This window comes from Suillus clintonianus (genome assembly GCF_016758775.1).
Source record: "Suillus clintonianus strain FC179 chromosome Unknown DEU56scaffold_85, whole genome shotgun sequence".
Lineage (NCBI taxonomy): Eukaryota > Fungi > Basidiomycota > Agaricomycetes > Boletales > Suillaceae > Suillus > Suillus clintonianus.
The window spans coordinates 31,583-56,788 of NW_024539309.1; the positions used below are offsets into that span (position 1 = coordinate 31,583).

A 25,206-nucleotide genomic window follows, 5' to 3' on the forward strand; every position below is an offset into this window, starting at 1 on the left:
AGTCCTACCGTCATGCATGGATATCCACACCTTTCACGCGTGTTCTGTCCTGAGTCGGTCTAATAATAGTGGCGGAGTTTGGTTGGGGCGTCTTTCTTTCTCCCTCGTCGCCCCGCTAGATACGTCAGTTCTTTGTTGATTGGCTAAATCGTAGTCCTCTATCTCTCCTTCACATCGTCGGCCACTCACATAGTTAATGTCGATTCACCGTTCCCGTCAGAAACTCAGTTTCTTTATCTCATCCAGGACAATTTTGACGACAGGGGCTAACTCGTCGCAGCCGTACAAAACGGAAAGGCCGACATGGTATTGGCCTTACGAAACGTCCTTCTCGAATCAGCGTCTGTCTGGAGGAAGTCCCAATGCCCTTTCTGATCGACTTAGACTCCTTAACGGAATTGGCCAGGCGCCAGTCTTGACAACCCGCGGCGCCACAAGTATCAGTAGGTATCACAAGATTAGGTAACGTTATGTGAAGTCCGACGAGGGTGGGTCAAGGTGCACTCAGCACATTTATTATATTGCCCGGCCATGCCGTCATGCATTAATGACTCATATAGGTTTTTCTCTTTCTGCTACAAGTTTCATCCACCAAAAGGTCAAGCGGTATCCCTTGTCAACAGCTTTTTAACTAGCAAAACCTGGCAAGGGTTTTATCGTCTTGACCAGCTTCATGCTCACGCTTAGTCCTGGTTCGGTCTGCGATGTGTGCGCAGAAGAGTACGGCCCGCATTGTGTTCCTCATTCCATCCCATGCGGTGAGTTCTCAAAACTTTTGACATTGTGGGAATCTCGAGTCATGAGTCCTTTACATAGGTCACGTCCTCTGCTGGAGTTGTTGCCATAAAATCATACAAAAGACACCGCCTCATCTCCAAGCTGCCTGTCCTTTCTGTTACAGTCGTTTCATTAGCGACAATGTGCGTTTGATCCGCATTGACTTTTCAGAAAGCGGATGGGCCGGTCCTCGAAAGGAAGACCGGGGTCCCTTCGTCGAGCCAGATTTCTCGCATCCACACGCAGAGGCTCGTAGGCTGGAGGATAAAGTGGCCAGGGTAGCTGCTAGAAAATGCACAGTGGAAGAGGTTTCGACTTTACACAACGAGCTCCAAGACTGGCTGGGTCATGACAAGAGTTTTCTCGACCAGGTAATTTTCTTACTGTTGGATGTTTGCGGTTCCGCTAACATCTAGTACAGCTTTCTTCTCTATCCCTGAGTGCTGCGCTGCTCAGGGCGATTTTGATGAATCACTTCGCTCATTCAGAAGCTACGAAAATGGCAAAGGGAGTCCAAGCTACCCTAAAAGGGAAGCTAGCCGACATGGAATTAAATGCCAGCAAGCTAGAAACCGACCTAAAGCAGTACGTAACGTTGCGATTCAGACACTTTGCTTTGACTGACGCCACGCTTCTAGACAGGTACGTTATGACTTGAGGAAGCTGCGCACGCCGCTCACCTTGTTTTTTCGTGTTACAGCAAGCCCTCCATGCCCAAAAAATACAAGAATGTCAAGCTCTTCGAGCAGAGCTTAGCCGTTATACTCTTAAGTCTGCTTCCGCTCAAGCTGCAACGTCACCTCCCCGCCCGAGCACCACCGCTCCAACTAGATTAAGCGAGCGGCGCCAATCAGTTTCATCATCGGCGGCACCCCCGTACAATGTACCAGCCATGCCATCTATGATCTCGCGTTTAGCAGCTACTCATTCTCGAAGTGTCTCCGCTTCTGCTGCCGGAGTCCCAAGTCCAACGACACCCACACACGTGACCTCACCATCAATGAGGTCACAGACCCCAACGCAAGCGTCGATGCTGTCATCTCGCTTACATTCTACGTCCCCCATTCCACCCTCAAGACCGCGAACAATCTCCATCTCCGCGACGTCACCTCAAAAAACAACTCGTTTACACTCCGCTGAGCAGGAGAGGGAGCGAGGGGTTCACGAACGTTGGATGCCGTCACCAAACGCAGCATACGCCCCACCGACGGGCAAACCTGTCGCCTATCCACCCTACTTTGGTTCATCCCCACCTCCTGGCCGTAGTAGTCGCTCCTAAGATTAGACAATGCCCAAACGGCCAGTCGACACCAAAACAAAAAGTCGAAGACGCCGCATTTGGGTGATTTCGCGAGGCTATCTTCCGTGATCGGGAGTCAGGATTCCAGGTACACATTTACCACCCCAGATCCACACGTTTATGTCGCAATGCATTAGATTCATCTTCTACGGTCCGATGTTGTGAAGAAGTCTCAAGACTGAAACACGGGATCTCGCTGTTTGAATAGCTAGGACGCGGTCCCGGGCACGTTTGATCCGATTGAAGATTGAAGATTCGGAGGATCTTGGTCTCGTACCTAGCCTCCTTATTTTGTTAGGGAGGGTGGTGATCACCTTGCTCAAACAAAACAATCGTGTGTGTAAGGAGCGATTGCGAGTCTAGGAGAATCTGTGGGCAACTGCGTGCCCGCACACTGATCACCCGGAACGCTTGCAATGCTCTGCAGTGCCTGGCGAATCCAGGGGATGCTGCCCCGACTAGTTTCCTCGACAAAGCACCATCTGCGCAAGCCCTGGCGACCGCTTGTCCCGAGGCTCCACGAATAAACGTAAGATCTCGAATCACGGTGTCTGACTAGCGCTGTGAAATGTGTATAGGCTAGTGGCACTACTGTACATGAGTGGATGTGCTGTGCTTCCTAAATATTATACATGGTGAACGAATTGATGGGCGAGAGATCCCTACAAGCCTCATCGCGAGCTTGTGGCTTGCATGATACGTTCTATCTGAAGTTGTACTCGTACGCGTGCTGCCTTTCCCTCAGGGGTTTGGCCACCGACCAACTTCCCGGCAACTCCACCAATGCCTGTCGTTGTGCCCTCATAAAGCAACTCCAGCATCTTTACCCACTGATTTCCCCAAGTGAACTTAGCTTCCGTGCCTCCAACATCAAGCGCAGCTAGAAAGTTAGGAGTGAGAACCTGAGAAGCACCCAATTGGGAAAACACGCACCGTGAAGGACCTGTGCGGCTACTGCCGTCTCCAGTAATCGCTCATCCCCAATCATCCTCGCGAAATACGTCCAGAAACGTGGCAACTGGAACATCTTATCCAACGGTTGCGGTACAGGCGCAGACAGAATCAGGAAATAAACACGCATCATCCCAGACACGCGCATGATGTGATCAGACGAGCTCTCTCTCTGGCCATCATTAGTCCGGTATCCCATCGCCTTGGTGCGCTCCACTTCGTCCCACGCAGTACCGTCTGAATCTGTGGAAGGAATCACTGACGGCACAGGCCACCCACCGGACCGCTGCACGAGCTTCGCGAAGAAGATGTCTGGAAAGCCTTCCAACGTGCCTAGCAGTCTCGCGGCGACCATGGCCAGGGGTACAGCGCTTCGTTTTTCGGCTGTGACCTCTGTTTCAGCTTGAAGGAGGATGGCTTTTGCTAGCGAGGACAGAGCGGCGAAATAGATGTCTAGAGGAAGTCGTCCTGGCGGACAAATAATTTCTATGAGTTGTTGAGTCTGCAAACTTTCAATGTGAGGTGATGGATTAATAGCGGTAATTAACTTACTATTCGCGAGACGGAGTCGATGTCGTGTGTTAATTGCCCTATCTTTGGTGTTATCTGTCGGCGAATGGCACTCCATTGGGATTTGAGTGGCTTGTTCTCTTTGACTGTTTTCATTGGCCCGGCTTTCAAATTCTGAATTAGGCATTAGTATTGCGGTACGTGGTCAGAAGCAGCGGTTTCACCTTGAGAGTTTCACGGGCGTGTACCCAGTCCTCTTCAGCCAAAGACATTCCCAATTGTACCCTGCCCTGTTCCTCAGCATCCAGCTTCTCCCTGCGCAAACGCTCCTTCTCCTCTTCATGGCGTTTCGCAGCCGCTTCTATCTCCCGCTGCAACTGTGCCTTTTCCTCTTCTATCCGTTTGATCTCTTCCTCCACTTTACGTCTCTCTTCTTCCTCCTTCCGTTTTTTCTCCGCCTCTTCTCGCGCTTTACGTTCAGCTTCGAGTTTGGCGCGTAGTTTCTCCTCTTCGACGCGTATGACGCCCTCTATCCTGCCGCGAAACGTCTTATCCTGCTCCTGCCAACTACTTACGAGCTTATTAACGTCCGCTTGTTGCCGGACCTGCAATGCTGCGAGCTGTTTCTGCACTTCGGCGACCTGCTGGGCGTGCATAGCTGCTAATGATTGCAGCTCCTGCACGTTACGCTGTGTTCGCCGACCTTGTGTCTCTAGACGCGTCTGAACTTGTGCTCTGCGCGCTGTGTGCTGTTTGAGAGGCCGTCAGGGGGTAAATAGCATAGAAAGAAGAAATAGACACGCACGAATGCATCCTTGCGCGTCTGTTTCTCCCATTCTTCATAGGGATCATGATATCGCGTGCGTAAACGGATGGCAGCTACTGTGTCCTCTACATGGCGCTGTTCAGTTGGACTCCGAGACTCGCGCTTTGGGCGGCTGCAAAAAGTCACGTAAGCGAGTGTGAGGACAAATATGGATAGCGATAATGATACACGCACGGAGGTGGCGGCGGGACTTGTGATTCAGACTCGTAGCAGAATGAGTCTGATGAAAGGGAGCTGGGGGAGGATAGTTCTGAGTCTGAATCTGTTGGTGGCCCTTCGAAATCGCTTTCGGAATCTGATGGGAGACCGAAAGTAGAGGTGTGTCTGCGAGATAATCTGGTGGGAGTTAGTTAGCCTAGTTGGCTGTGCCATGCACTATGCACGTACCTCCGTTCAGGAGATGGCGAAGGTGAGCGTGGCAGTCCGTAACGCATGAGTGAAAGTCAGGCTCTGTATCGGATGTAAGTGCCACTCTATTACTGTTGGCTGCTGCAACTGGTTATGAAACCACGGTGGTGATACGATGGCTACCCAGTGCACGCGCGTCGTACGGGGCTCGACTGATATGAGATCTAGAGTCAAGTTTCAAAGCCGACTGGTGCAAGCAGATGCGGCGGCAATTTCAAAAGACGTCCATTTTGGGTGAAAATATTAGATAATAATATAATTATCGTGTCAAAACATAACTCTTTCGCTAACTTCTAAGCGCTGCCCACTACTATTGTCAATGACCCAGACCTAGAGTCTGCGCAGACTTGCACCCAGACCGGCCAGAACTCTGAAATTCATCAGACTTTGGCCCCAGAGTGTCCATTTCCTGGATGCCAGATTATTTTGACAGGCTTTATGCAACGTACCTATCCATCATTCAGACGCAAGGCGTGCTTGCCCATCTTTGGACTTACGATTGTTCCTCCTAAATCGGTGGTGAATTTGCCGCTACCAGAAGCTCTTAGACTCGGAGGTTGCCTGCGTGAACCGCAGGCATGATGGTTTCGCAATCAACTTGAGCTTTGAGGGGAAAAGGTGAGTCGGCAACGAAGCTGGCGTATTAACTTCGCCCACAATTCCTCATCATATAAAGATCAGGACGTTTGGTTCCCAGATCCCTACAATCATGGCCGATCCCGCTACTCCACCGCAGACAAACCAGCCTCTCATCGCACTCATCACCGGCGCAGCTCAGGGCATCGGACGTGCCATTGCCCTGCGGCTCGCAGAAGATGGACTCGACATCGCTATCGCAGACTTAAAATCACAGCGCACAAACCTCGATGGCGTCGCGGAAGATGTAAGGGCGAAAGGGAGGCGGTGTATTGTCTTGGAATGTGACATATCACAAGAGGAGGAAGTCCTGCAAATGGTGCAGGCTACGGAGAAAGAGCTCGATGGTTTGGACGTCGTGAGTGTCTCATGGGCCATAAACCTGCCGAATAGTCTGACGGATGATGTCCTAGATGGTAGCAAATGCCGGACGAATTATTGTGAAGCCTATGGTTGACAGTAAGTCAGCTCCATCTTTGATCCGCTTTGGTGGTGAGTCATCATACCCCAATAGCTAACCTCGCCGATTTCGACGGGATCTTCAATACCAATGTCCGGGGGACATTTCTCTGCTTACGTACTGCAGCGCAAGCTATGATCAGGCGGGGGCGTGGTGGGAGGATCATTAGTATGTACGACTCCTTCTTTTGTATTTGGATAATAATGCCTTTGTGATAGGCGCGTCATCGGTAGCGGGGAAGAAAGGGATGCCTTTGAACAGCATTTACTGTGCGTCGAAATCTGCCATTCGATCATTCACGCAGGCGCTCGGTGTGTACTCAAGAGGTCCTATTACTTGCTCTCATCTCAGTGTCTGCATTCCAGCGGGTGAACTCGGGCCACACGGAATCACCGTGAACGCGTACGCGCCTGGACCAGTTGATACACTTCTCTGTATGTTTTGCTTCCCCTGCTACCCTCGTCCTACCTCCAATCCATCACACATCTTCTTTAATCAGTTTTTACATTCCGATGTTGACATGGCCTCCAGTGCAAAGCTCCGCTGAAGCATGTGCGAAATATATAGGGCTTCCTGACGCCAAGACGTTTCTCCAAGGTGTACGTATCAATATTTCCGCCGGGTTTCCTAATCACTGAAATTGCTTTCCAGTACCAAACGAACGCGGCGCTGCCGCGAATTGGAACGCCAGAAGACATTGCGGGCATGGTGTCGTTCCTCGCGGGCAAGGATTCCGCCTATATCACTGGCCAGACACTCACAGTTGATGGGGGAGTATGGATGGATTAACCGTGTGCTTGTGGCACATCATATAATGTATCCTGTTTGCAACCACCTTCGAGTCCTTAGAGAGAATTAGAATTTATATATGTTCACTTGCTTTTATACAAGGTTGCGTGCCCTTGCAATTGTGGGTTCAGGGCTTCAGCCGGGAAGTGCCGCGACGTCACTACACTCTACACTAGTACTCAACTCCTTGATGTCAATTCCCACCACCTATTCTTGACTTGTTTCCAATGTCACCCAAAAGTCAAACTCAACTGCGTCGTCTTAGGCGACGACTCTCAGTCCAGCCACATTTTCCCAGTCAAGATTGCACAGACGGACATCGTCGGTGACTTGAAAGAGACTATCAAACAAAAGAAGATTGCATTCCGCGACGTGGATGCAGACTCTCTCCAGCTATGGAAGGTAAGTGATCCGATGCCACGATCTGGAAAGTTGGTGGTGTTGACAGTATGATACTTTAAGGTCGATATCGACCCACAGAGGGAGAAGTTAGATCTCCCGCCCAATGTCCAGGAGCTTATGCCGGTTACCCTGCTCTCCCAAGTGTTTACAGTTCGACCGGAGGCTGGGCACCTTCATATATTCGTGGAACGCCCCCCTAGTAGGTGGAATTAATTTGACATGGCGGCTGAGCTGACGGCTGCCTCCCAGACGCCCCCCGTAGTCATTTGCAACTGTCGCCTTCTGCACACGTGCTTCAAGTGCCGGATGTAGCCTGAACGAAGTTGCTGCCAGTGAGTCCTGAGCCTTAGAACACAGCAACTTCGTTCAGACTACATCCGGCACTTTCCCAAGAAGGCTCCTTCCAGCCAGGGGGTACCCTCTCAATTCGAAAATATACAGAAAAATCCTGACATCGCTGTTCGCTGTGATCGACCCCCTGAAGCTGCTAATATTATACCCACCACCCGACTTCACCCAATCTTTGGTGCATTCATGGACGACTGCGAAAATCATGAGCCAACAGGAGATGATAACAAGCTGGTAATGGAGTTGTCATGTGCTTCCGGAGGCTTCGCTCCAGCGCTCTACGGCTTCGAAAACCTTCCAGGCGGATGGTACATGATTGCCATGGAGATGATCCCAGAGGATTACTGGAACTTTCCGATCCTTACCTTCATGATGACGCACTCGCTACAGGACTCCAATCTCTCCATCAAGAAGGTTATGTTCATGGAGACATTCGGGATATGAATGTTATGGTGAAAAGGGACCGCAGCACTGGATTCAAGTTGGTGGATTTTGACTGGTCCGGGAAAATAGGCGAAATCCGATACCCAATGAACGTATATCGAGGAGGTCGTCTCTGGAGACCTGATGGAGCGGACGACGGACAGTTGATCCTGGCTGAACATGATGTTCAGATGTTGCACGCCAAGTTTTCACCAGGTACCTTTACGATTGAATAACGTTTGTGCATGGCTCGAATTGACACCAGGGATGAAGATAGATTGATTTGAAAGAAATTCTTGAAATCTGGAGATTCATATAGGATCAACGCGACGCGGTGGGCCGACAGATTACATCATTCCCAACACCCGGGTATAAGCTTGTCGTCGCAGCAAGAAACTTGGATTTTGTTACTATCCTCGAGAACTTGCCGCAAATATATCCGTTCCTCAAGCGCCTAATGAAATTCCGGATGCCGGGTAACAACGAATGATTCTTTTGGGCTACCATCGCGCCATCTTGCAGATCGCATGCATGCGACTATGGGCGGCTATATGCTCGAGTGCGCCAAGTGGCACAAATCACTGGACAACACGAGAGTCGCTGTTACGCGAGCGAGACGGGGTATGTGTCATGGAGCACTTCAATTCGCTGACAAGACGCCGTATAGGCGATGTGAGCGAGTGCTTACTATGTAGCACAGAGTTGCATTTGAGTTTGGCATTCAGCCCTTCGTCATCTTTCTAACGTTCATTGTTCGGATCCGGATAGTCCCGACTACACGTCGTAGACCATCCTCTCCTTGTCGTCTTCCGCCATGCCATAGACACACGCTAAAGCATCGCCAGCTCAACACATTATGAGAGAGAAGACTGCAGAGTGGTATATCACTTGTCTTCTGGATTGTTAACAATTATTAACCCTTTTCTGTTGACTGATTAGATAATCACTTTCCAAACAGATATTCGACACGAGGTTCATTTGCCGTCAAGCATTGCTAAAATCAATGTCCACCCAGTTAGGTTCGCAAGCTGGCTCTACTATGTGTCCGTTCCAATTCTGGCGTGAGCGCTAACCATATTTCTCCCACTTGATCAGCGACCGCTGAGCTTAACTAGCATAGCGACGCAAATATGCCCCTCGAAGGAACTTTACTACCCAAGCTTCGGCCAAATCGCTTCCTATCCGGACTCTGGCCTAGATTCGTGTGTATCTCTTTGTTCTTGACACTTAGGCTCTCTTTCTATCCTCATGTCGTTGTTAATTTCCTAAGATGTTATCCTCAATTCAGTAGTTCGGCTGTCACCATGTTCATATCATTTGACAGAATCGTTTACTTGGCTCCACATTTTCAGACTTCACATTGACGCGCTTCGAATTGATTAGTACTCACCAAACTAGTTGACCTGATGATCGACCAACTGTATAAAAAGCCTCAAAGATATTACAACGTGTCCTCCCCGTCAATCTCATCGAACATGCCAAACCATCTCCCTCATCATCCCCTCTTCACCACTCGAGTCGAATTTCTTCCTACTGATGACCGTGTGTCCCTCTCCTACCAGCGGGCGAAACTTCTCATGCACACATACAGTACGTTGACCTCCTGATTACATGACTCAGTTGTATATCCCTTGAACCTAGATCTCTCGGCTTCTGATGTGCAATTTTGTTCTTCCAAGTATTGGGCAATGATGACAGACCCTATCATGTCACTCGATACTGCCATGTTGACTATACTGGCCGCTCATGTCGGTCTCACCATTGGAACTCTTTCCCGCCATCTTCACAAGCGTCCAGACCTCCGTCCACTCGTCAACCGTCTCTTGCGTTTCGAAACAGTTGGGATATATCTCCTCACGGAGAGGGGTCACGGTCTAGATGCATTCAACATCGAGACAACAGCTACGGAAACCCCTGAGGGCTTCATTATCAATACCCCTCGCGAAGAGGCATACAAGTATGTACCTTTTCTTAAGCGTAAACAGCATCGTCATCAAGTTTATGTAGGTTCATGCCCGCTTCCACTCCAGCCTTCGGTATTCCGAAGGTCGCTTTGGTTATGGCTAGGCTCATAGCCGATGGCCAAGACCGTGGCTCTCGATTCTTTATTGTGCCCATCTGCAACGAGCAGGAAATGTTCAAAGGTATTGAGTCGATCAGACTTGGTGCTCGTCCTGGAGCTAGCCCTCTTGATTTCTCTATAACCCGTTTCAATCACGTCCATGTTCCACTCAGTGCACTTGTTTCGTCAAACATCTATGACCATTCCCTGCCGAACTCGCCTCTTGAGGCGTGGTGGGATGAGGTATGGCGCATACCTATCGGAACTCTAGCTGTCGCTGGGCCCTGGATATCTTCCATCAAGGCAGCTGCCTTCATTGCTGGTCGCTATTCCATGCACCGGTCCCTCGTGGGTAAAGGGATGAATCCCATACCCATCATCACATTCAGGACTCAACAGTGGCCTATTGCTCACGCAACCACTGTTGGCCTTGTTATGAGCAATTGGTTCCCAATGATGACCAAACATAGCGGTGATAAAACTCTGGATCATCGTGTTAGACATGGCCTTGCGGTCATCGCCAAGGCCACTATTGGTCGACACTTCCAGCGCTGCTTGCCCGAGGTTGCTGAAAGATGCGGTGCGCAAGGCACCTTCGAACATAATTATATGGCCCGCATGGAGGTTCGTACGCATTCCATTTAGTGATACTCAAATGAGATATCGTATTTATTCAGAATGATGGGAAAGGCGTGATCATCGCTGAGGGCGATGTTCTTACGTTGTGCATTCGCTTATTCTCCGAGCTCCTCCTCCAGCGCTACAAGATGCCTCTTCCAGACCCAAGCGAGTCGCTTCTCGCTCGACACGCAGCTTCTATATTGGAGGAGAATTTGACCCTTCTTAGCAGCCTGCGTGAGGGACACCGTAGCCAATCTTTCAACTCTCTCATTCTCCCTCAGGCGGAGCTTGCAGTTGAATCCATGGGTCACGCGCTGGCTTATTCCGCTGGTTTGAAATCTGGTCTTCCGAAGCCAATTCTTGATGTGTACGAATGTGCCGTCATTCGCCGCGATCCAGCTTGGTATTCGGAGAATGCTGGGCTAACCCGAATTCTCCAACGCATTCGTGAAGATGAGGCCATTATATCAATGCTTCCCCATCTCGATACTTATCTCAACAATTTGGCTATCGAGGATTACGTCCCTGTGCCCATCATCTCTGACGAGGCGTGGAAGGAGTATTATGGCGTGATGCCTGTTTTCACCGGGAACGCTATTCCCATTATTAATCAGGTACAGGCTATGCTATAGGCTGTTCTATCATGGGTGTTAATCATTGTCGCCCTAAACACTGTAATTTATATCGCTCCCTTCTCTCGCAGTTAAGATTGCTCTTTTTTTTTCATACGTTCTTAGAGAACCTCTGAGGCTTCTGGAGATTGCACATGCTTCTCTGACCCATCTCGCGTGTTTCAATCTGCCTCCTCCTTTCTCCAAGATTCCCTTCCGGCCCGAATCAGAGGCGTTGGTTCTTCGCGAGAAAATCGTACTACATACATGACTTGAGATAACGCGGAACACCAGGAAAGTCATACGAGGCTCTGTATACACAGGTAATCTAGGAAGCATTTGTCGCTCGACTGAGCGACATAAGTCATAGTGCAAAGGGAGACGTAGATCAATGACCAGAGTTCACTCAGTTCACGATCTAAATATCTCCAGGCCAGTGATGGTGGTTGGAGCTTCTCAGTGATGGAGTCATGGAACACCAAAACATGGAAAGCACCAACCAACAAGCATGACGTGAGCATGATGCGATGCAACAACTGCGTACTCTTGATGTCTTCCGCAGACCCTTATCTTGTGGTCGTGGGGCAGTTCTAGGACTCTCCAGCGTCAGTACATAGACAAAACACGGATGGAGCTGATCTAGCTCGATAAGGGATGTCATCGTGTTTGCTGTTTGATGGTGAGTATTCTCGAATTCGAACAACTATACAAGTTCCGCACCGGGTACAAATCTCGATCAGCCAAATTCCCGGAGCAGGGGTCCAGATGCACATCTGAGCCGCAAAGATAATGCGTTTGTAGGTCCTCGAAGATACTCGCGGTTTCTTTGAGGTTTGCCCTCGCATAGACAGTCTGGGGCACGTAATTCCTGTGGTTGACACGGATTTTGTGTGGTAATTAGAACGACAGAGCATAAGAGTAGTGTTGGAATGGAAGAATGGCATAATAGAGTAGACGTACGTCGACGAAGGCGTTTTGAGGAGATGTTGCACCAGGCCAGCATGATGTATTAGAACTTCTCAGTGACTGAGACATATTCGACGCGACCATCCTGGAAAGCACGAACCAACCAGCATATGTCCGTGGGTGGGTGGGGCAATGGGTGGCGAAAAATTAGCGCGTATGAAACTGATGTTGATTGTAAGGACTTTGATGCATCATGATGTTAGGTATGACCACCGACGGCGTTGAACATGACATTGATGGCCAGTCTCTCGTGGTGCGTCATGAAATGAGGATATGAGCTGATCGAAACTTTTCAAAGAAAAATAGTGACAGATTGCCGGCCCTGAATCAATTTTTCTCTTCTGATCCGACTAAGATCCGATTGAATTTAACTTAAGTCTTGACCACCGTGTGACCAGTTACCAGTATTTCCTGTGCCCCGCTCAGACGGCCCTGCGTTTATCAGAAGCCGTGGTCCACGAATGTCAGCGTCCATAATAATCGCACTCGCACAGGTGAGTACCTTGGTTGACTCCGTATCTACATACTTCTATTTATTCCAGGTATACTAGGCGTTGCCAGTGGGCGTCCCAATTCGTCCCAGCTTTGAGCTCTCTTCTAAGACCTGCTTGGCAACTTGAGTTGTCGTACCGTATTCCACTGATTGTCGTCGTTTTTTTGAATGAAAAGGAGCATTCAAACAAACATCGACGATCACTGGCAGCAGCTGAGGGGCTCTGAGAGCCCCTTTGAATTTTGACATTTCCACCTATCAGAATTTGATCGAAATGCATACAAAGCGCGAACCTCATCTCCGCTCTTTTTTGGTCCATCTTGCCTTTCCCCCTGTCCGTCTTCATCAGCGTCAAAATGCGTGCTATTCACGCAAAGATATTAACACTTACTTACGGTCAGTACCAGTACCACTGCCTAATCCCCAGTCTGTCTCTTAGCGCGATGAGCAAGCTGCATATGACTAACCTACGCCATATGGCATTGGGGTTTGATACTGCATGTCTTGGTGGGCGTGCAAGGAGAAGCTAGGCGACAGGAAGACATAAGAGTGGGGCCGAAATATTGGGTGTCAGTGCGTGTCTCTATCGAGTCGGATGACTGAGCTGATGGAGTGTCGGTTTCGTGGGCATGTCGCATCCATGATACTGCTCTCGCCTCCACAATTCTGAGGTCAGGAGAAAGGTACTCTCAATCTTGCTAGTCTCAGACTCTTCCATCTTGATGTTGATGTAGGCAGTCCTTGTTCTGCGATCGACATCGTGATCCGAGCATACGGAGAGAGTAAGTTGTGTTCGCCAGTCACATCCTAAATGTTACATTTGACTTCGTTGACGTTTTAACAGCGTTATCACAGCTGGACATCGCATAATGGGTGAGTACAGTGTTAATGTACTGGTCGCGGCACACATGCTCATAGTGAGTGAGATGCATATATGCGTGTCATTCCTTGTGTCAAGACTTACATTCACCCAGATGGCCTTCCTCAAATAAAACTCGACAACAGGGGTGAATAGTACTAACGATCCTGATCCACTGCATCGAAAATGACTACACCATCAGGGACGATCCAAGCAGTCGATGTATGCACGTAGCGCCAGAATTCAATCATAGCTCAACTTGCGCTCTCAGTACCTAAACGATGAGCAAGTGCCTCAAGGAAGTCTATTGATTTGGACTCCCAGTCGCAAGAGTTAAGGTCGATCATTCGCCTCGCACAGCCTTTTGGCGCACTTGTCCTAGTGCAGGAGCGTCATTTACGCCCGGGTCAAGGACCTGGCTTCTGTTGGTGACACGATGAGGGCGCTGCAGATATTGTAATAGACATCTCTGACTTATTTCATTCATACATTGACAACACCTCCATGACACGATTGCTCTGAATTTGTGTTATAGTGTATGCTAACTTACAACAGGAAACCAAATGACTATGGTTGTAGGATGGAATCGTCGCTGAGAGCACCAGCTGAGAGTATGTTGTTTGCCGCTAATAGACTGAATATTATGGAAACTAGGACACATACACAAGAGTGCTCATCTAGCTTGATATATACATATGGATCCATGATGGCCGATGGCTCCGCGTTTCCTCGTTTTGAGGGTGAGTGTTCAGCCAGTGCGTCCAATTCCGAGCCCAGCTGCAGCGTGATGTTCTTCTTTCAGTGAGAATAGATCTTTCAGGTTCAGATCTCACACAGCACTTCTCCAGTTGCTTCGTCCAGTTCTGGTGCCGTGATCGAGATGCGGAAGAAGATTGTATCATTAATATTGGATGGATATGTTGATATGTTGACTACCCACTTTGTTACTAGGAAGCCGCCGTCACACACTCAGTGTCTGACCTTGGCATTGAGGTGGGCCTCCTGGAGGTTGACTATCCTGTGTGCTTGATGCCAATATTACACAGAATTTCGTCTTGTATAAGGATGCGTCCTCGGGAAACCTGAAATTGTTGTTCCTGGCTCTTCTTCTTCTTCTGCTGCGGATTCGGCTTATTCGCAACGCGAGCGCTCTGGTGAGCGTTGCAAATGCTAAAGACGAAAGAGTACAGTCGGGCTGCCACTCCAACGGCGGCGCCTTGAGCTGAGTCGATAAGACGCCGCAACGCTAGAGAAGAAACATTGAGCTCGTCAACGTCTTCAACTGTTATGGGCTCATGACTGGCTTGATAAACGTTCTGTTGCAGAGTGAAGAATGTGTTGGTCATGGGTGTAAAAGATGGAGAGGGAAAGTGTCAATGCGTTGTAAGTGAGGATGTAGGAACGTGATCCAAGGCCAGAGCTATTTATTGCTGGATGTACTGTAAATGAATGGTAACAGTGTTTTACAGCAAGTTAGCAGTGAAAGGGGGACGATGAACCACGCATAGGCTGTGAGGTGCATCATTCCAGACTCCAGAGTGAGCACATGTCTATTATTAGATCTGCTTGATTGTTCGCGTCATGTGACCGTGTTTAACAAGCGCGCACTCACCTTGATACGGTCAATCTACTCTCCAATGCCATCAGAAACCAGAATCAGATGCGTCATCTTAGGCGACGACTCCAGCCTCACCTTCCAAGTCAAGGTTTCACTGGTGGACGACAACGTTGGGTACCTGAAATATGCTATCAAAGAAAAGAAGTTTCAAACATCGCGACGTGGATGCAGACTGTCTCCAGCTATGGAAGGTGAGTGATCTAATGCCACGATCTGGAAAGTTGGCAGTGCTGACAGTACGATACATTTAGGTCGATATCGACCTGAAGGAGAAGTTCGATCTCCCGCCCGATGTTGAGCCGCTTATGCCGTTTATCCCACTCTCCGAAGTGTTCGCAGTTGAACCAAAGGCTGGGCACCTTCATATATTTGTGCAATCCACGGTTATCCAACCGTTACCTGCTGGTGAGTCTTCTGTCGATATCGTCACTTTTTCATCCTTACTGATTGCGGTCTGATCAACGCGTTCTCTGCTAGCCAGCCACCCGTACATCAATCTCAACTGCGTCGTATTAGGCGACGACCCCAGCCATATGTTTTCAGTCGAGATTGCACAGACGGGCAACGTCGGTGACCTGAGAGAAGCTATCAAAGCAGGGAAGAGTTTTACATTCCGCGACGTGGATGCAGACTCTCTCCAGCTATGGAAGGTGAGTGATCTGATGCCGCGATCTGGAAAGTTGGTGGTGTTTACAGTATGATACTTTAAGGTCGATATCGACCCGCGGAGGGAGAAGTTAGATCTCCCGCCCAATGTCCAGGAGCTTATGCCGTTTACCCTGCTCTCCCAAGCGTTCACAGTTCGACCGGAGGTTAGGCACCTTCATATATTCGTTCAACACCTCCCTGGTAGGTGAAATTAATTTGACATGGCGGCTGAGCTGACGGCTGCCTCCCAGACGCCCCCCGTAGTCATTTGCAACTATCGCCTTCTGCACACGTGCTTAGGACCCAGCGACTTCGTTCAGACTACGTCCGGCACTTTTCCAAGAAGGCTTCTTCCAGCCAGGGGGTGCCCTCTCAATTCGAAAATATGCAGGAAAATCCTGACATCGCTGTTCGCTGTGATCGACCCCCTGAAGCTGCTAATATTATACCCACCACCCTACTTCACCCAGTCTTTGGTGCATTCATGGACGACTGCGAAAATCATGAGCCAACGGCAGATGATAACAAGCTGGTTATGGAGTTGTCAAACGGTATGTCCAATTTCCCCGACGATGGAGATCGAGCTTACAAGTTCTGTGAAATCCTACAGGAGCACGGTATCGACCTAACGGCCTCGATGATCAACGGCACTGCCTACACTACCGACGGTGACATGCAGCACAAAGGTTTCCGTTTCGCGATCGCCGAAATCAAGAACGAGATAGGATCCTCGAGATACGAACCTCATATGCAAGCCCTTCTATATTATATACACTCTACCAAGACTTTCGCAAAGGACGACCCCGCATTTAGGTTTCCCTGTATACTGATCAGTCTCTTTGGCAGGTTTTCAGTGTTACACAACTTTGTGATGTACTGATCACGACATCAACAGGGCCGCACATTGACTTCTCAGCCGCTGTTTGGGACACCCGTCCGAACATGCAGGTTATTTCGACTGCTTTACCTCTCTTTTATCACCGCACGGATACCAAAATGCGTGAGATGGTCGCGCGCCATGTTGGTGCGCTCAGGAAAGCTCTTCACTCTCTCTTGAAATGTTATGCGAACATGGCATCAAGCACTACGAGCCCTTCTACCGATCCAAATCCCTGCTTTCCATACCCATCTTCTTATACCTGCATCAAGACAGCGTCAACATGTCGTTTCACGTACCAAGCTCAAATGGATACCCAAAGACTACTCTTTTCCGCGAAGACAGAGGATGACGAGTCTAAGATGCTCTGCATCAAGTTTGTTCGTCACTACTCTCAGGAGGCACATCAACGATGTGCTTCCGGTGGCTTCGCTCCAGCGCTCTATGGCTTCGAAAACCTACCAGGCGGATGGTACATGATTGTCATGGAGATGATCCCAGAGGATTACTGTTGTCTCGGGGAACTTTCCGACCCTTACCTTCATCATGACGCACTCGCTACGGGACTCCTATCTCTCCATCAAGAAGGTTATGTTCATGGAGACATTCGGGATACAAATGTTATGGTGAAAAGGGACCGCAGCCCTGGATTCAAGTTGGTGGATTTTGACTGGTCCGGGAAAATAGGCGAAATCCGATACCCAATGAACGTATATCGAGGAGGTCGTCTCTGGAGACCTGATGGAGCGGACGACGGACAGTTGATCCTGGCTGAACATGATATTCAGATGTTGCACGCCATATTTCCACCAGGCACCTTTGAGATTGCGTTACATACGGCGGCATCGCGCGGGCAGAGCTGGGTGACGGGAACGGGCCACATGTTTGGGACGAATTAGCCATTGAGGTTGGAGATAGGGCGGGCGGTTAGGCGGATGGTGGATATCCGGACTCGAATCGGTGGCTCAACAGCAGTTTTAGCGCACGAAGTTTACAAGTATATGCCATCTTCGGCTGATCGTGCTATCAAATAAACATCATTCATTAGTTACACGTACTTGGCCCCTTTGTAATAGTCTTAGAAATTATTGTACCGTATACCCTCCCTCGTATACCGACTTACGATAGAGAAGCGCCTCTTTGTAATAGTCTTAGAATTCCATAATCTGGGCATACCCACAGCAACCTCCCTCCATGACTGGCATATTCTCGTCAGCAGCATGGGGACCAGCTTTGAAGCGGGCGGCAAGTACTTTTCCGGGAGACACTGGCAGTAGTGAAAATTTCGGGATAAGACTTCAGTTGGCAAGCGCCAAAGAGCTGATACGAGTCCCTTGTGCACAATCATGGACTTGATGATCTTGTCCTTCTTTTCGACGAGCTGCTGGCGAAGATTTTTGATACTGTCCATGACTGTTTCCAGACCTGAGATGTCTCGCAACACTTCATTCAGCTGCTGCTGGCGTTCGCTGATGATGCCCCTGATGCTCTCGCCTTTCAAAGGGCTCAATGGCAGGGTAGTTGGTATTCAGTAAACTGGCTCGGAAGGGTATCGGGGTCTGGCATCTGCTAATGGTCAAATTTTCAACGGACAAATGATAACCGCTAAACATACGATTATTTGGAAATGCGTCAGCTGCAACAATATATTCTTCAAGTTGCAAACGCTTTTCAAATCAGCACTTGCAGCACACCAATAATATCGGAGGCTGGCGAGAAATTGACTTGTGAGTTGGCTGTCTGCATGTTCTATAATTGCTATAGCTGACAGTGGTTGAAACGCTCGAGCTTTGAATTTGAAGGTCCGAAGAAGCAAACAGAACACATGGAGTCATGATTCAAATTCTTCGAGTAACCACATACGGCTGGAGTCTGTAATGCAGTAACGGTTTGCAGTCGACCGAAACTACCGTGATAACAAGGTGCCTGCACATCTTAAAAAACGCTACCAGACGATCGATCCGAAGCGCTGGGACTCGGTGTATCTGGCAGGCTGGTGCTGAGCCTCGGATGTCACACGGGCGCGGTTGAGACTGACTCAGGCTGAGGGTGCAGAAGAACCTAAGACAATGACGGTGAGAGTGAACCCAGCAATGAGGCTTGATGACACGCATTTATAGGGTCCCAAAAGATTGATGTTGTCTATAACCACATGATGTCAACTGCGCTGTCACTCTTCGCGCAATACACAACTGCAGACAACCCCTCCCTCACACAAGATATGCTCGTGCTCTTTTTCTCCCTATGTGGCGCCAAGGGTGTCGAATCGGATGCATGTCTTCAGAGCCAAGGGGATCTGTTTCAGACTTGGGCACAGATGTAGAAGTCGATACGCTTGCAGATATACGTGAAGGTTGAGGACGTACCCTCCAACCAAATTCAGATACATCAATCTGAAAGCAGACACGGCTTCGGTGCCTTAAAACCAGAACCAGACGTAGGCCTATTGAGGAAGCAGCTCAGCATCATGGCGTGTCATGGCAGGAAGTCCTCGGTGTCTGCCGAGGAGTCATGCCCCGCCTTCTCCTCCAGGTCACAAGTCGTCGTTTTCGGCACTCGTTCCTCACACCTAGAACGGGCAACCAGACGTGCGCAGAAGTAACTCGCGTCAAGGGAGGAAGGTGTGTTTTGTTATATTGATTATACTGTGTTGCGTTCAAGTTGTACTCATACGATTCTCTCGTACTTCTAAACCGCAAACTCATAGCCCACCGTGGCTCTCCGTACGAAGCTAGTCGTCTATAGGTATCAAACACAAATATTCGCTGACCCTTTGCCAGGAGCCGGCGGGATTCACACTAGTACTGCCTTAAATGGTATACCGAGAACCATCATCGCGGTTGCTCAAAAGCACCCCGATGTGATTCACCGCGTTGATGTACCCTTCTTTTGCGCGGTAATTACAATGTATAATGTTTTGGGTGATGATGGAAGAAGTGACGTGATATCCATGCTGTAGCAGCGTGGTACGGCTTCACCAAGAACCCTATATAAACACCAAGCACACGAGTTGCAAGAAATCCAACGCTGTTTACCACACAAGATCCATAACCTAACGATATTCCCAATGTACGCTCCTTTTCAACTTGAAATGCTACTGACTGTCATGATTTATCTGTTTAGGTCACACGACATGTCAGACTCAGGGGTGCCTGATGCAGCATCAAGAGATACTTTGAAGGGGCCGCCGGCGCCAATGCGGAAAATTCGCCAGCACACGGACAAAGTGTGGGCAGTGACATTTTTCAAAGACGGTCGACAGGTCGTCACTGGTTCACATGATACAACCCTGCGAATTTTGGACGTGCAGACAGGAGAAATGGTAGGAGGGCCATTCGTGCACACGAACCGGGTGCGATCAGTCGCTATATCTCCAAACGAATTACGAATTACGAGTGGTGGAGATGATGCTACCGTTATCGTCTGGGAGATCGAGAGCAAGCAGATGGTCTTCAATCCGCTGGTGAAGCATACAGAGAAAGTTAACTCTGTGTGCTTCTCCCCGGATGGTAAGAGACTCGCAAGCGGCTCACATGATTCGACGGTTGTTGTATGGGATGCGGAAACTGGCGCAGTCCTTGCAACACTCGACAGTCAATGTCGCGAAACAGCGCGCGTATGGAGTGTGTCATTCAGCCCGGATGGACTAAAAATAGCATCCGGAGCATCAGACCATACCATCCGGGTGTGGCGCACCGTTGACGCCGAATGTTTGCTGAAGATCAACGCTGGCCAATGGTCAATTCGAAGTGTTGTGTGGTCGCCTGACGGCCACCAACTGATATCTGGGTCATCCGATAACACGGCCAAGTTCTGGAATTCGTCTAATGGAAAAAAGATCGGTCAAGCTTGCATCGGTCACATTCGCTGGATCACCTCGCTTGCCATCTCTTCAGATAACTCCTTCATCGCCACAGCGTCGGATGACAGTACTGTGCGGCTGTGGTGCACAAAGACAAACAAGCAGTTAGGACTACTTGAACACACTACAAAAGTTCACGGTGTCGCAATTTCTCCCAATGCAGATGTGCTCGTGAGCGTAGCCGATGATGGGAATCTTCGGGTTTGGTCTGTTAGAGACATACTCGAGCAAGGCAAGGTGGATGAAAGTCCAACAGAGGACGAAGAAGCACAAGACGAAGAAGTTCTTTCTCACAGCAGCGAAACGCAGGTATGTTCCTACTCATTATTGTTCTGCCTTTCTTTCCATTCACAACGTTGGGTGGTGACCCAAAGAGCAGCGACGACAGCGACGATGAGCATAACAGCGATCACGACAGTACAAGTGATCATTCCTCGGAATTCCACGATGCCTTTGGCTGTGACGACCAAGACCCATTACTTGACGTGAGCTATTTGCCTTCGATGCGTTCACTTCTTTTCACGGAACGTGAGCTTGCTTCGTGTAGATCTTCCATATAAACACGGCGGTCCGCACTTCTTGGGACCTTCATATCATCGATGGTCTCCTGACCTACGAAATTTATTTGAACGAAGATGACAACAGACACGACACGTATGCCAATCGCTCAATTGTAAGGGCGCGAAACTCTGAATGGGAAGGTGCGCTTGAAGACGCAGTCCAGGTCTGATATTCCGCCCGTCATGATACCATCGACGAACAGTTTGACTCAGCTTTGTTGCAGTCCATTGCTATCGAGCCCTCATTATTGGGCTACATTTCCAAGGGCATCGCCCTCTGCGGCAACGAGCAGCACTGGGGCGCGATGGCAGCTTTTGATGACGCTTTCGATTACGCTTCCATCTATTCCGACACGATTACCATCAATCTTATACTATTGATCGAGGTACTGTCATCGCTATTTTAACAGCCAGTCTTTTACACCAAGACTTATTCATGGTCCAGGCTATAGCACTTTTCAATCTTAGTCGCCACAATGGGACAATGCGGCGAATTCAAGAACTTGCCACCGCTTCTCAACACTCAGATCCAATTCTGCGCAGTCTCGTGAATGTGAGCTTTATATCAGATCTCACGAGTTTTCTCACTCTCGAACCAATTTGTCAGTATCTGCGCGCGCAGCTTGCAGTAAATGCCTATGAGGATGGACGGTACAGCGAAGCTGCCGATCAACTCAACGATATTATTCCTAGTATAACCGACTTGTTTCAGAGCAGAGCACTTTTCGAACCTAGATTGGAGATATTCACGGTGGTGCGCTACAAAGTCATAGAATACATTTTTACTCATTGATGATGTGCTGGACAGCTCTTCGGCTGGGACTTGCATTCGTTGTGGCAAACCGTCAACCAAAAACGGTGCGACGCATGCCTCCACGCTGATCGAGTGATCGAAGCGGTCGAATCTTACCAATACATGATGAGCATGATTGACAAGGATGCCAAGGACAGCGACCTCGAGTGGTCTACTAGTGAGTGCTTTGGGGTCTTCGACGACTTGATCATCGACACTTACTTGCGGGGTCGTTTAGCCTTCAAGAAAAATTGCACTGCGCGCTGTGTCGCAAAGGGAGACGAGGCTGTTGCTGCGAGCAATTATCAGACGGCTATTGAACTGTACTCAGCAGGGATCGAGCTGGACTCCTCGTGCGAATCACTCTTTGAGCACCGCAGCAAAGCAAATTTGGAGCGAAACCTCTATGGAGCGGCCCTTCACGATGCGAACAGGGTGTGGACGATAATGATCATTTCTTTAGCAGATGTGCTTATTTCACCAATCACATAGGTCATCAAACTCAATCCTTCTTCTTATCGGGGATACGAACTAAAGTATGCGGCGCTTCACAGCGCTGTGCGCTGTGATGAAGCAGAGGAGGCCTTTAACACCATGCTCTCCAAGTTAGGGGAAACCCCAGATGCACAGATACGTAAGCACCGAAGACTCATCTGTCAACTCGAAGATGATGACCTTTTCTCCAGAGCTGCAGCACTGCGCCAGTCTATCAGACATAGATGATGCTATTCGACGAATCATTCACGCTCAACGAGAAAACACCCCACTTCGTCTACTGATTCCCGACCCTCTCCCATTAACTGTTTTTGTCGATGCTTCTACTTCATATGGTATTGGTTTCCTCGCTGACACCCGCTGGCTCGCTTGGAGTTTTTTGGGCGGCTGGAAGGCAGATGGTCGAGACATCGGGTGGGCAGAAATGGTAGCGATCGACCTCGGTCTTCGTGCCCTTGTCTGCTCTGGTCTTCGTGGCGTGCACGTGCGATTCCGTTCCGACAACCAGGGTATTGTTGGAGCCTTTAGGGCTGGTCGCTCTCGCAACGTGGTCCACAATGATGTCCTGCAACGTCTCTCCTCTTTTGCTTTCGACAACGGCATCTGGATATCTGTCGAGTGGGTGAAGTCTGCCCATAACCTGGCAGATGGCATCTCTCGTGGCGTTTTTCCTACCTCCTCTCGTTTCAGCTCTCCTCCTCCCTTGCCTGCTTACCTCAAGCCCTTTGTCCGCTTGGTGTAGTTTGGTAGTTCCCTTCGTGCATCCTTTCCAAGTACTTCTGAACCGCACGGTCCCCCACGGCTATATGCTACGTAATGGCCGGTCCAGGAACTTTCGTATTACTTAACCCTTCCGGGATTTCATGACGGACAATGTTTTTACGCTGACCCCACCCACTTGTAATATCTCCACACAGATGCATATTATATACCGAGAATCGCTACTGTAACGTACTACTTCCTAACAAGACGGCGGAGTACCTCTCCCCGAACAGTAACCTTCCTCACCACCGAGAACAACGGCTCAACGACATCTACGTCAACTTCGCTCAGGGATATAGTCGTCTGAAAGTCTACCACCCGTACGTCACAAGACGCGATTTGCAGCGCCGCCATAATACAAGCAATTTCCGATTCTTCCGGATCTGCCGCGAGCGTTAATTTGCGTAACACGGGGAGACGAAGTTCTCCAAATATTTTGAGAACTTCGCGTTGTTGAAAAGGATCCGAAGGGATGGGAAAAGTGATCGATTCGAGGCAATGATGGGTGATTGAATTATTTGGATGGCTGATATCTGATAAAATTAGGTCCACCTTGATGGATTCTAGACGAGGGAACATGAGGAAAGCGGAACGTATGACGCGGGCAGAAGCGTTCTCGACTCGGAGATGGCGTACGTTGTCGCAGGTAGGAACATGTCTGAATCGCATGGTAAGAGACCAGCGATAAGTGATGTGTAGGTGAGTGAGGTTTGGTGCGTTGAAACTGCTGAGTTCTGACCAGCAACACTGCAAGGACCTCAACTGGGGTGTGTCGAAATCACGATTCCAGTCTGATGCGGATGCGAGAGCCACGGATTCCCAACGCTTGCTCTCGGAAAGAAGGATCTGGAGCAGTTGAGAATCTGCTTGTGAGGGTTCAAGGGACTTCTGTCGGGTGCAGCGGCGTGAGACGCGTACGGGGAGCTGTCCGGATGTGATGCGGAGGGTGAGGGGCTGATTGCCAGAGCGTGCGAGCCACGACTGGAGGAGAGATGGAAGAAACGGTTTCAATGGTTCGGTTCGCCCCGGAAGGGAGACCTGAATACGTGACCAGACTGCTGTCGTTGAATGTGCAACGACTCGCCAGAAGTGACACACGCGGGTGAAGACTAGGGGAGGACTGTCAACATTGGCGGACATGGTTGTATCTCCATATGAGAAGACATTAGGATAATCCGCGGTGTTGACGATGAGCAAGAATACGTGCTGGAGAAGTTCCACTGGTAGCCTGTGGATATGGGCTGGGCAGTTGACGGTGACGGGAGAGTCGTGTGAAGGAGTGAAACCGACGTCGAAGGCTGGCATCATTCAGGTGGGGCATGGATGAAACTTGACAAGCCTTTTTATGCGATTTTCAACGTACACGTGTGAAGAGAGCTCACAGGTATATTTCAGCCGAACAAGGCCCTGCAACGTACAGGGTTCATGGGCTCAGTTAAAGTTACATCAGACATAAGTAAAAATGCAGTGACACATACAAGTCACCGACGCGTAGCTATGCACAAGACACTTTGTCAAACTTTAAATTTCCTTTTCAGATACAGAAACCCACTAGGGTTAGGGTTATGACGGACCATGCTGCATGAGCTACAGACACCCTCTGCTGAGGACAAGGTCGAAGATCTCCATGTACCACGCACCCGAAACTCGGACGTAAAGAGGTATCATGATGATGTCCGTGATGATCATACTTGTTGATCAATTTGTCTGTGTCGCCGGTATCGCCTCGTACTAGACGAGCCGATCACGTGTTTGAACGCTTTGATAGCCGTCATGAATACTTCAAGTGACCGTTATTGGACTACTTAGCTGTGGACGACAACCAGGCCAAGTATCGTGGATTGTTTCGCACATTGCGAGCAAGAGAATTTCTACTGCGTATCCTCCTATTATCTGCCATACCTCAGCTTTCATCGTGCAACAAAGCACGCATGGAGATGCGCATTGCGCTGATCGTTCTGTCGATTTGGGAGGTAGCGGTTAACCTCGGTAATATGCTGCGAACATCTCACAACGAGGTAGGGAGCCGTACATTTGTTCTTTCGTGTGGTTATTCATCCGCAAGTCCTGTCAACTCTCTTTTCATCTCAAAGTTGAGGCTGACTCCCAAATACCAGCACTTACAACTCCAGAGCTGAACGTGTCCGGA

The 25,206-nt window shown here is 49.4% G+C and overlaps 8 protein-coding genes across 8 annotated transcripts; 5 read left to right on the forward strand and 3 right to left on the reverse strand.

Moving 5' to 3' along the window:
- Positions 1-556: 556 nt before the first annotated feature.
- DEU56DRAFT_824325 (uncharacterized protein) lies at positions 557-2,224 on the forward strand. Its single transcript, XM_041354247.1, has 4 exons — positions 557-758; positions 817-1,148; positions 1,199-1,366; positions 1,478-2,224. The coding sequence occupies exons 1-4, from the start codon at positions 674-676 to the stop codon at positions 2,054-2,056; spliced, it is 1,164 nt and encodes a 387-aa protein (XP_041204632.1). The 5' UTR covers positions 557-673; the 3' UTR covers positions 2,057-2,224.
- A 410-nt stretch (positions 2,225-2,634) lies between these two features.
- DEU56DRAFT_983179 (GLE1-like protein-domain-containing protein) lies at positions 2,635-4,960 on the reverse strand. The gene is made up of 7 exons (XM_041359938.1): positions 4,752-4,960; positions 4,539-4,700; positions 4,344-4,476; positions 3,763-4,287; positions 3,581-3,712; positions 3,011-3,530; positions 2,635-2,957 (listed from the first exon to the last, which is right to left on the reverse strand). Exons 1-7 carry the CDS (start codon positions 4,796-4,798, stop codon positions 2,749-2,751), a joined length of 1,728 nt encoding a protein of 575 aa, XP_041204633.1. The 5' UTR covers positions 4,799-4,960; the 3' UTR covers positions 2,635-2,748.
- A 133-nt stretch (positions 4,961-5,093) lies between these two features.
- DEU56DRAFT_824329 (NAD(P)-binding protein) lies at positions 5,094-6,753 on the forward strand. The gene is made up of 8 exons (XM_041354248.1): positions 5,094-5,390; positions 5,449-5,766; positions 5,822-5,867; positions 5,923-6,036; positions 6,087-6,179; positions 6,234-6,302; positions 6,400-6,467; positions 6,520-6,753. The coding sequence occupies exons 2-8, from the start codon at positions 5,482-5,484 to the stop codon at positions 6,655-6,657; spliced, it is 813 nt and encodes a 270-aa protein (XP_041204634.1). The 5' UTR covers positions 5,094-5,390; positions 5,449-5,481; the 3' UTR covers positions 6,658-6,753.
- Positions 6,754-7,784: 1,031 nt separating this feature from the next.
- Positions 7,785-8,027, forward strand: DEU56DRAFT_715527 (uncharacterized protein; the record flags this gene model as incomplete). The annotated part of the gene is made up of 1 exon (XM_041347579.1): positions 7,785-8,027. A coding segment is annotated over one exon (243 nt), but the record flags the coding sequence as incomplete, so codon positions are not given.
- Positions 8,028-9,467: 1,440 nt separating this feature from the next.
- On the forward strand, positions 9,468-11,145 carry DEU56DRAFT_892401 (acyl-CoA oxidase; the record flags this gene model as incomplete). The annotated part of the gene is made up of 3 exons (XM_041356317.1): positions 9,468-9,787; positions 9,838-10,516; positions 10,570-11,145. Exons 1-3 carry the CDS (start codon positions 9,519-9,521, stop codon positions 11,143-11,145), a joined length of 1,524 nt encoding a protein of 507 aa, XP_041204636.1. The 5' UTR covers positions 9,468-9,518.
- A 4,447-nt stretch (positions 11,146-15,592) lies between these two features.
- Positions 15,593-17,574, forward strand: DEU56DRAFT_565712 (uncharacterized protein). Its single transcript, XM_041346839.1, has 5 exons — positions 15,593-15,710; positions 15,771-15,909; positions 15,960-16,259; positions 16,319-16,550; positions 16,604-17,574. The coding sequence occupies exons 2-5, from the start codon at positions 15,814-15,816 to the stop codon at positions 17,482-17,484; spliced, it is 1,509 nt and encodes a 502-aa protein (XP_041204637.1). The 5' UTR covers positions 15,593-15,710; positions 15,771-15,813; the 3' UTR covers positions 17,485-17,574.
- Positions 17,575-17,663: 89 nt separating this feature from the next.
- DEU56DRAFT_743595 (uncharacterized protein) lies at positions 17,664-18,059 on the reverse strand (the record flags this gene model as incomplete). The annotated part of the gene is made up of 1 exon (XM_041349020.1): positions 17,664-18,059. A coding segment is annotated over one exon (396 nt), but the record flags the coding sequence as incomplete, so codon positions are not given.
- A 4,951-nt stretch (positions 18,060-23,010) lies between these two features.
- Positions 23,011-24,735, reverse strand: DEU56DRAFT_983183 (uncharacterized protein). Its single transcript, XM_041359939.1, has 3 exons — positions 24,632-24,735; positions 24,440-24,576; positions 23,011-24,386 (listed from the first exon to the last, which is right to left on the reverse strand). The coding sequence occupies exon 3, from the start codon at positions 24,363-24,365 to the stop codon at positions 23,250-23,252; it is 1,116 nt and encodes a 371-aa protein (XP_041204639.1). The 5' UTR covers positions 24,366-24,386; positions 24,440-24,576; positions 24,632-24,735; the 3' UTR covers positions 23,011-23,249.
- Positions 24,736-25,206: the final 471 nt, after the last annotated feature.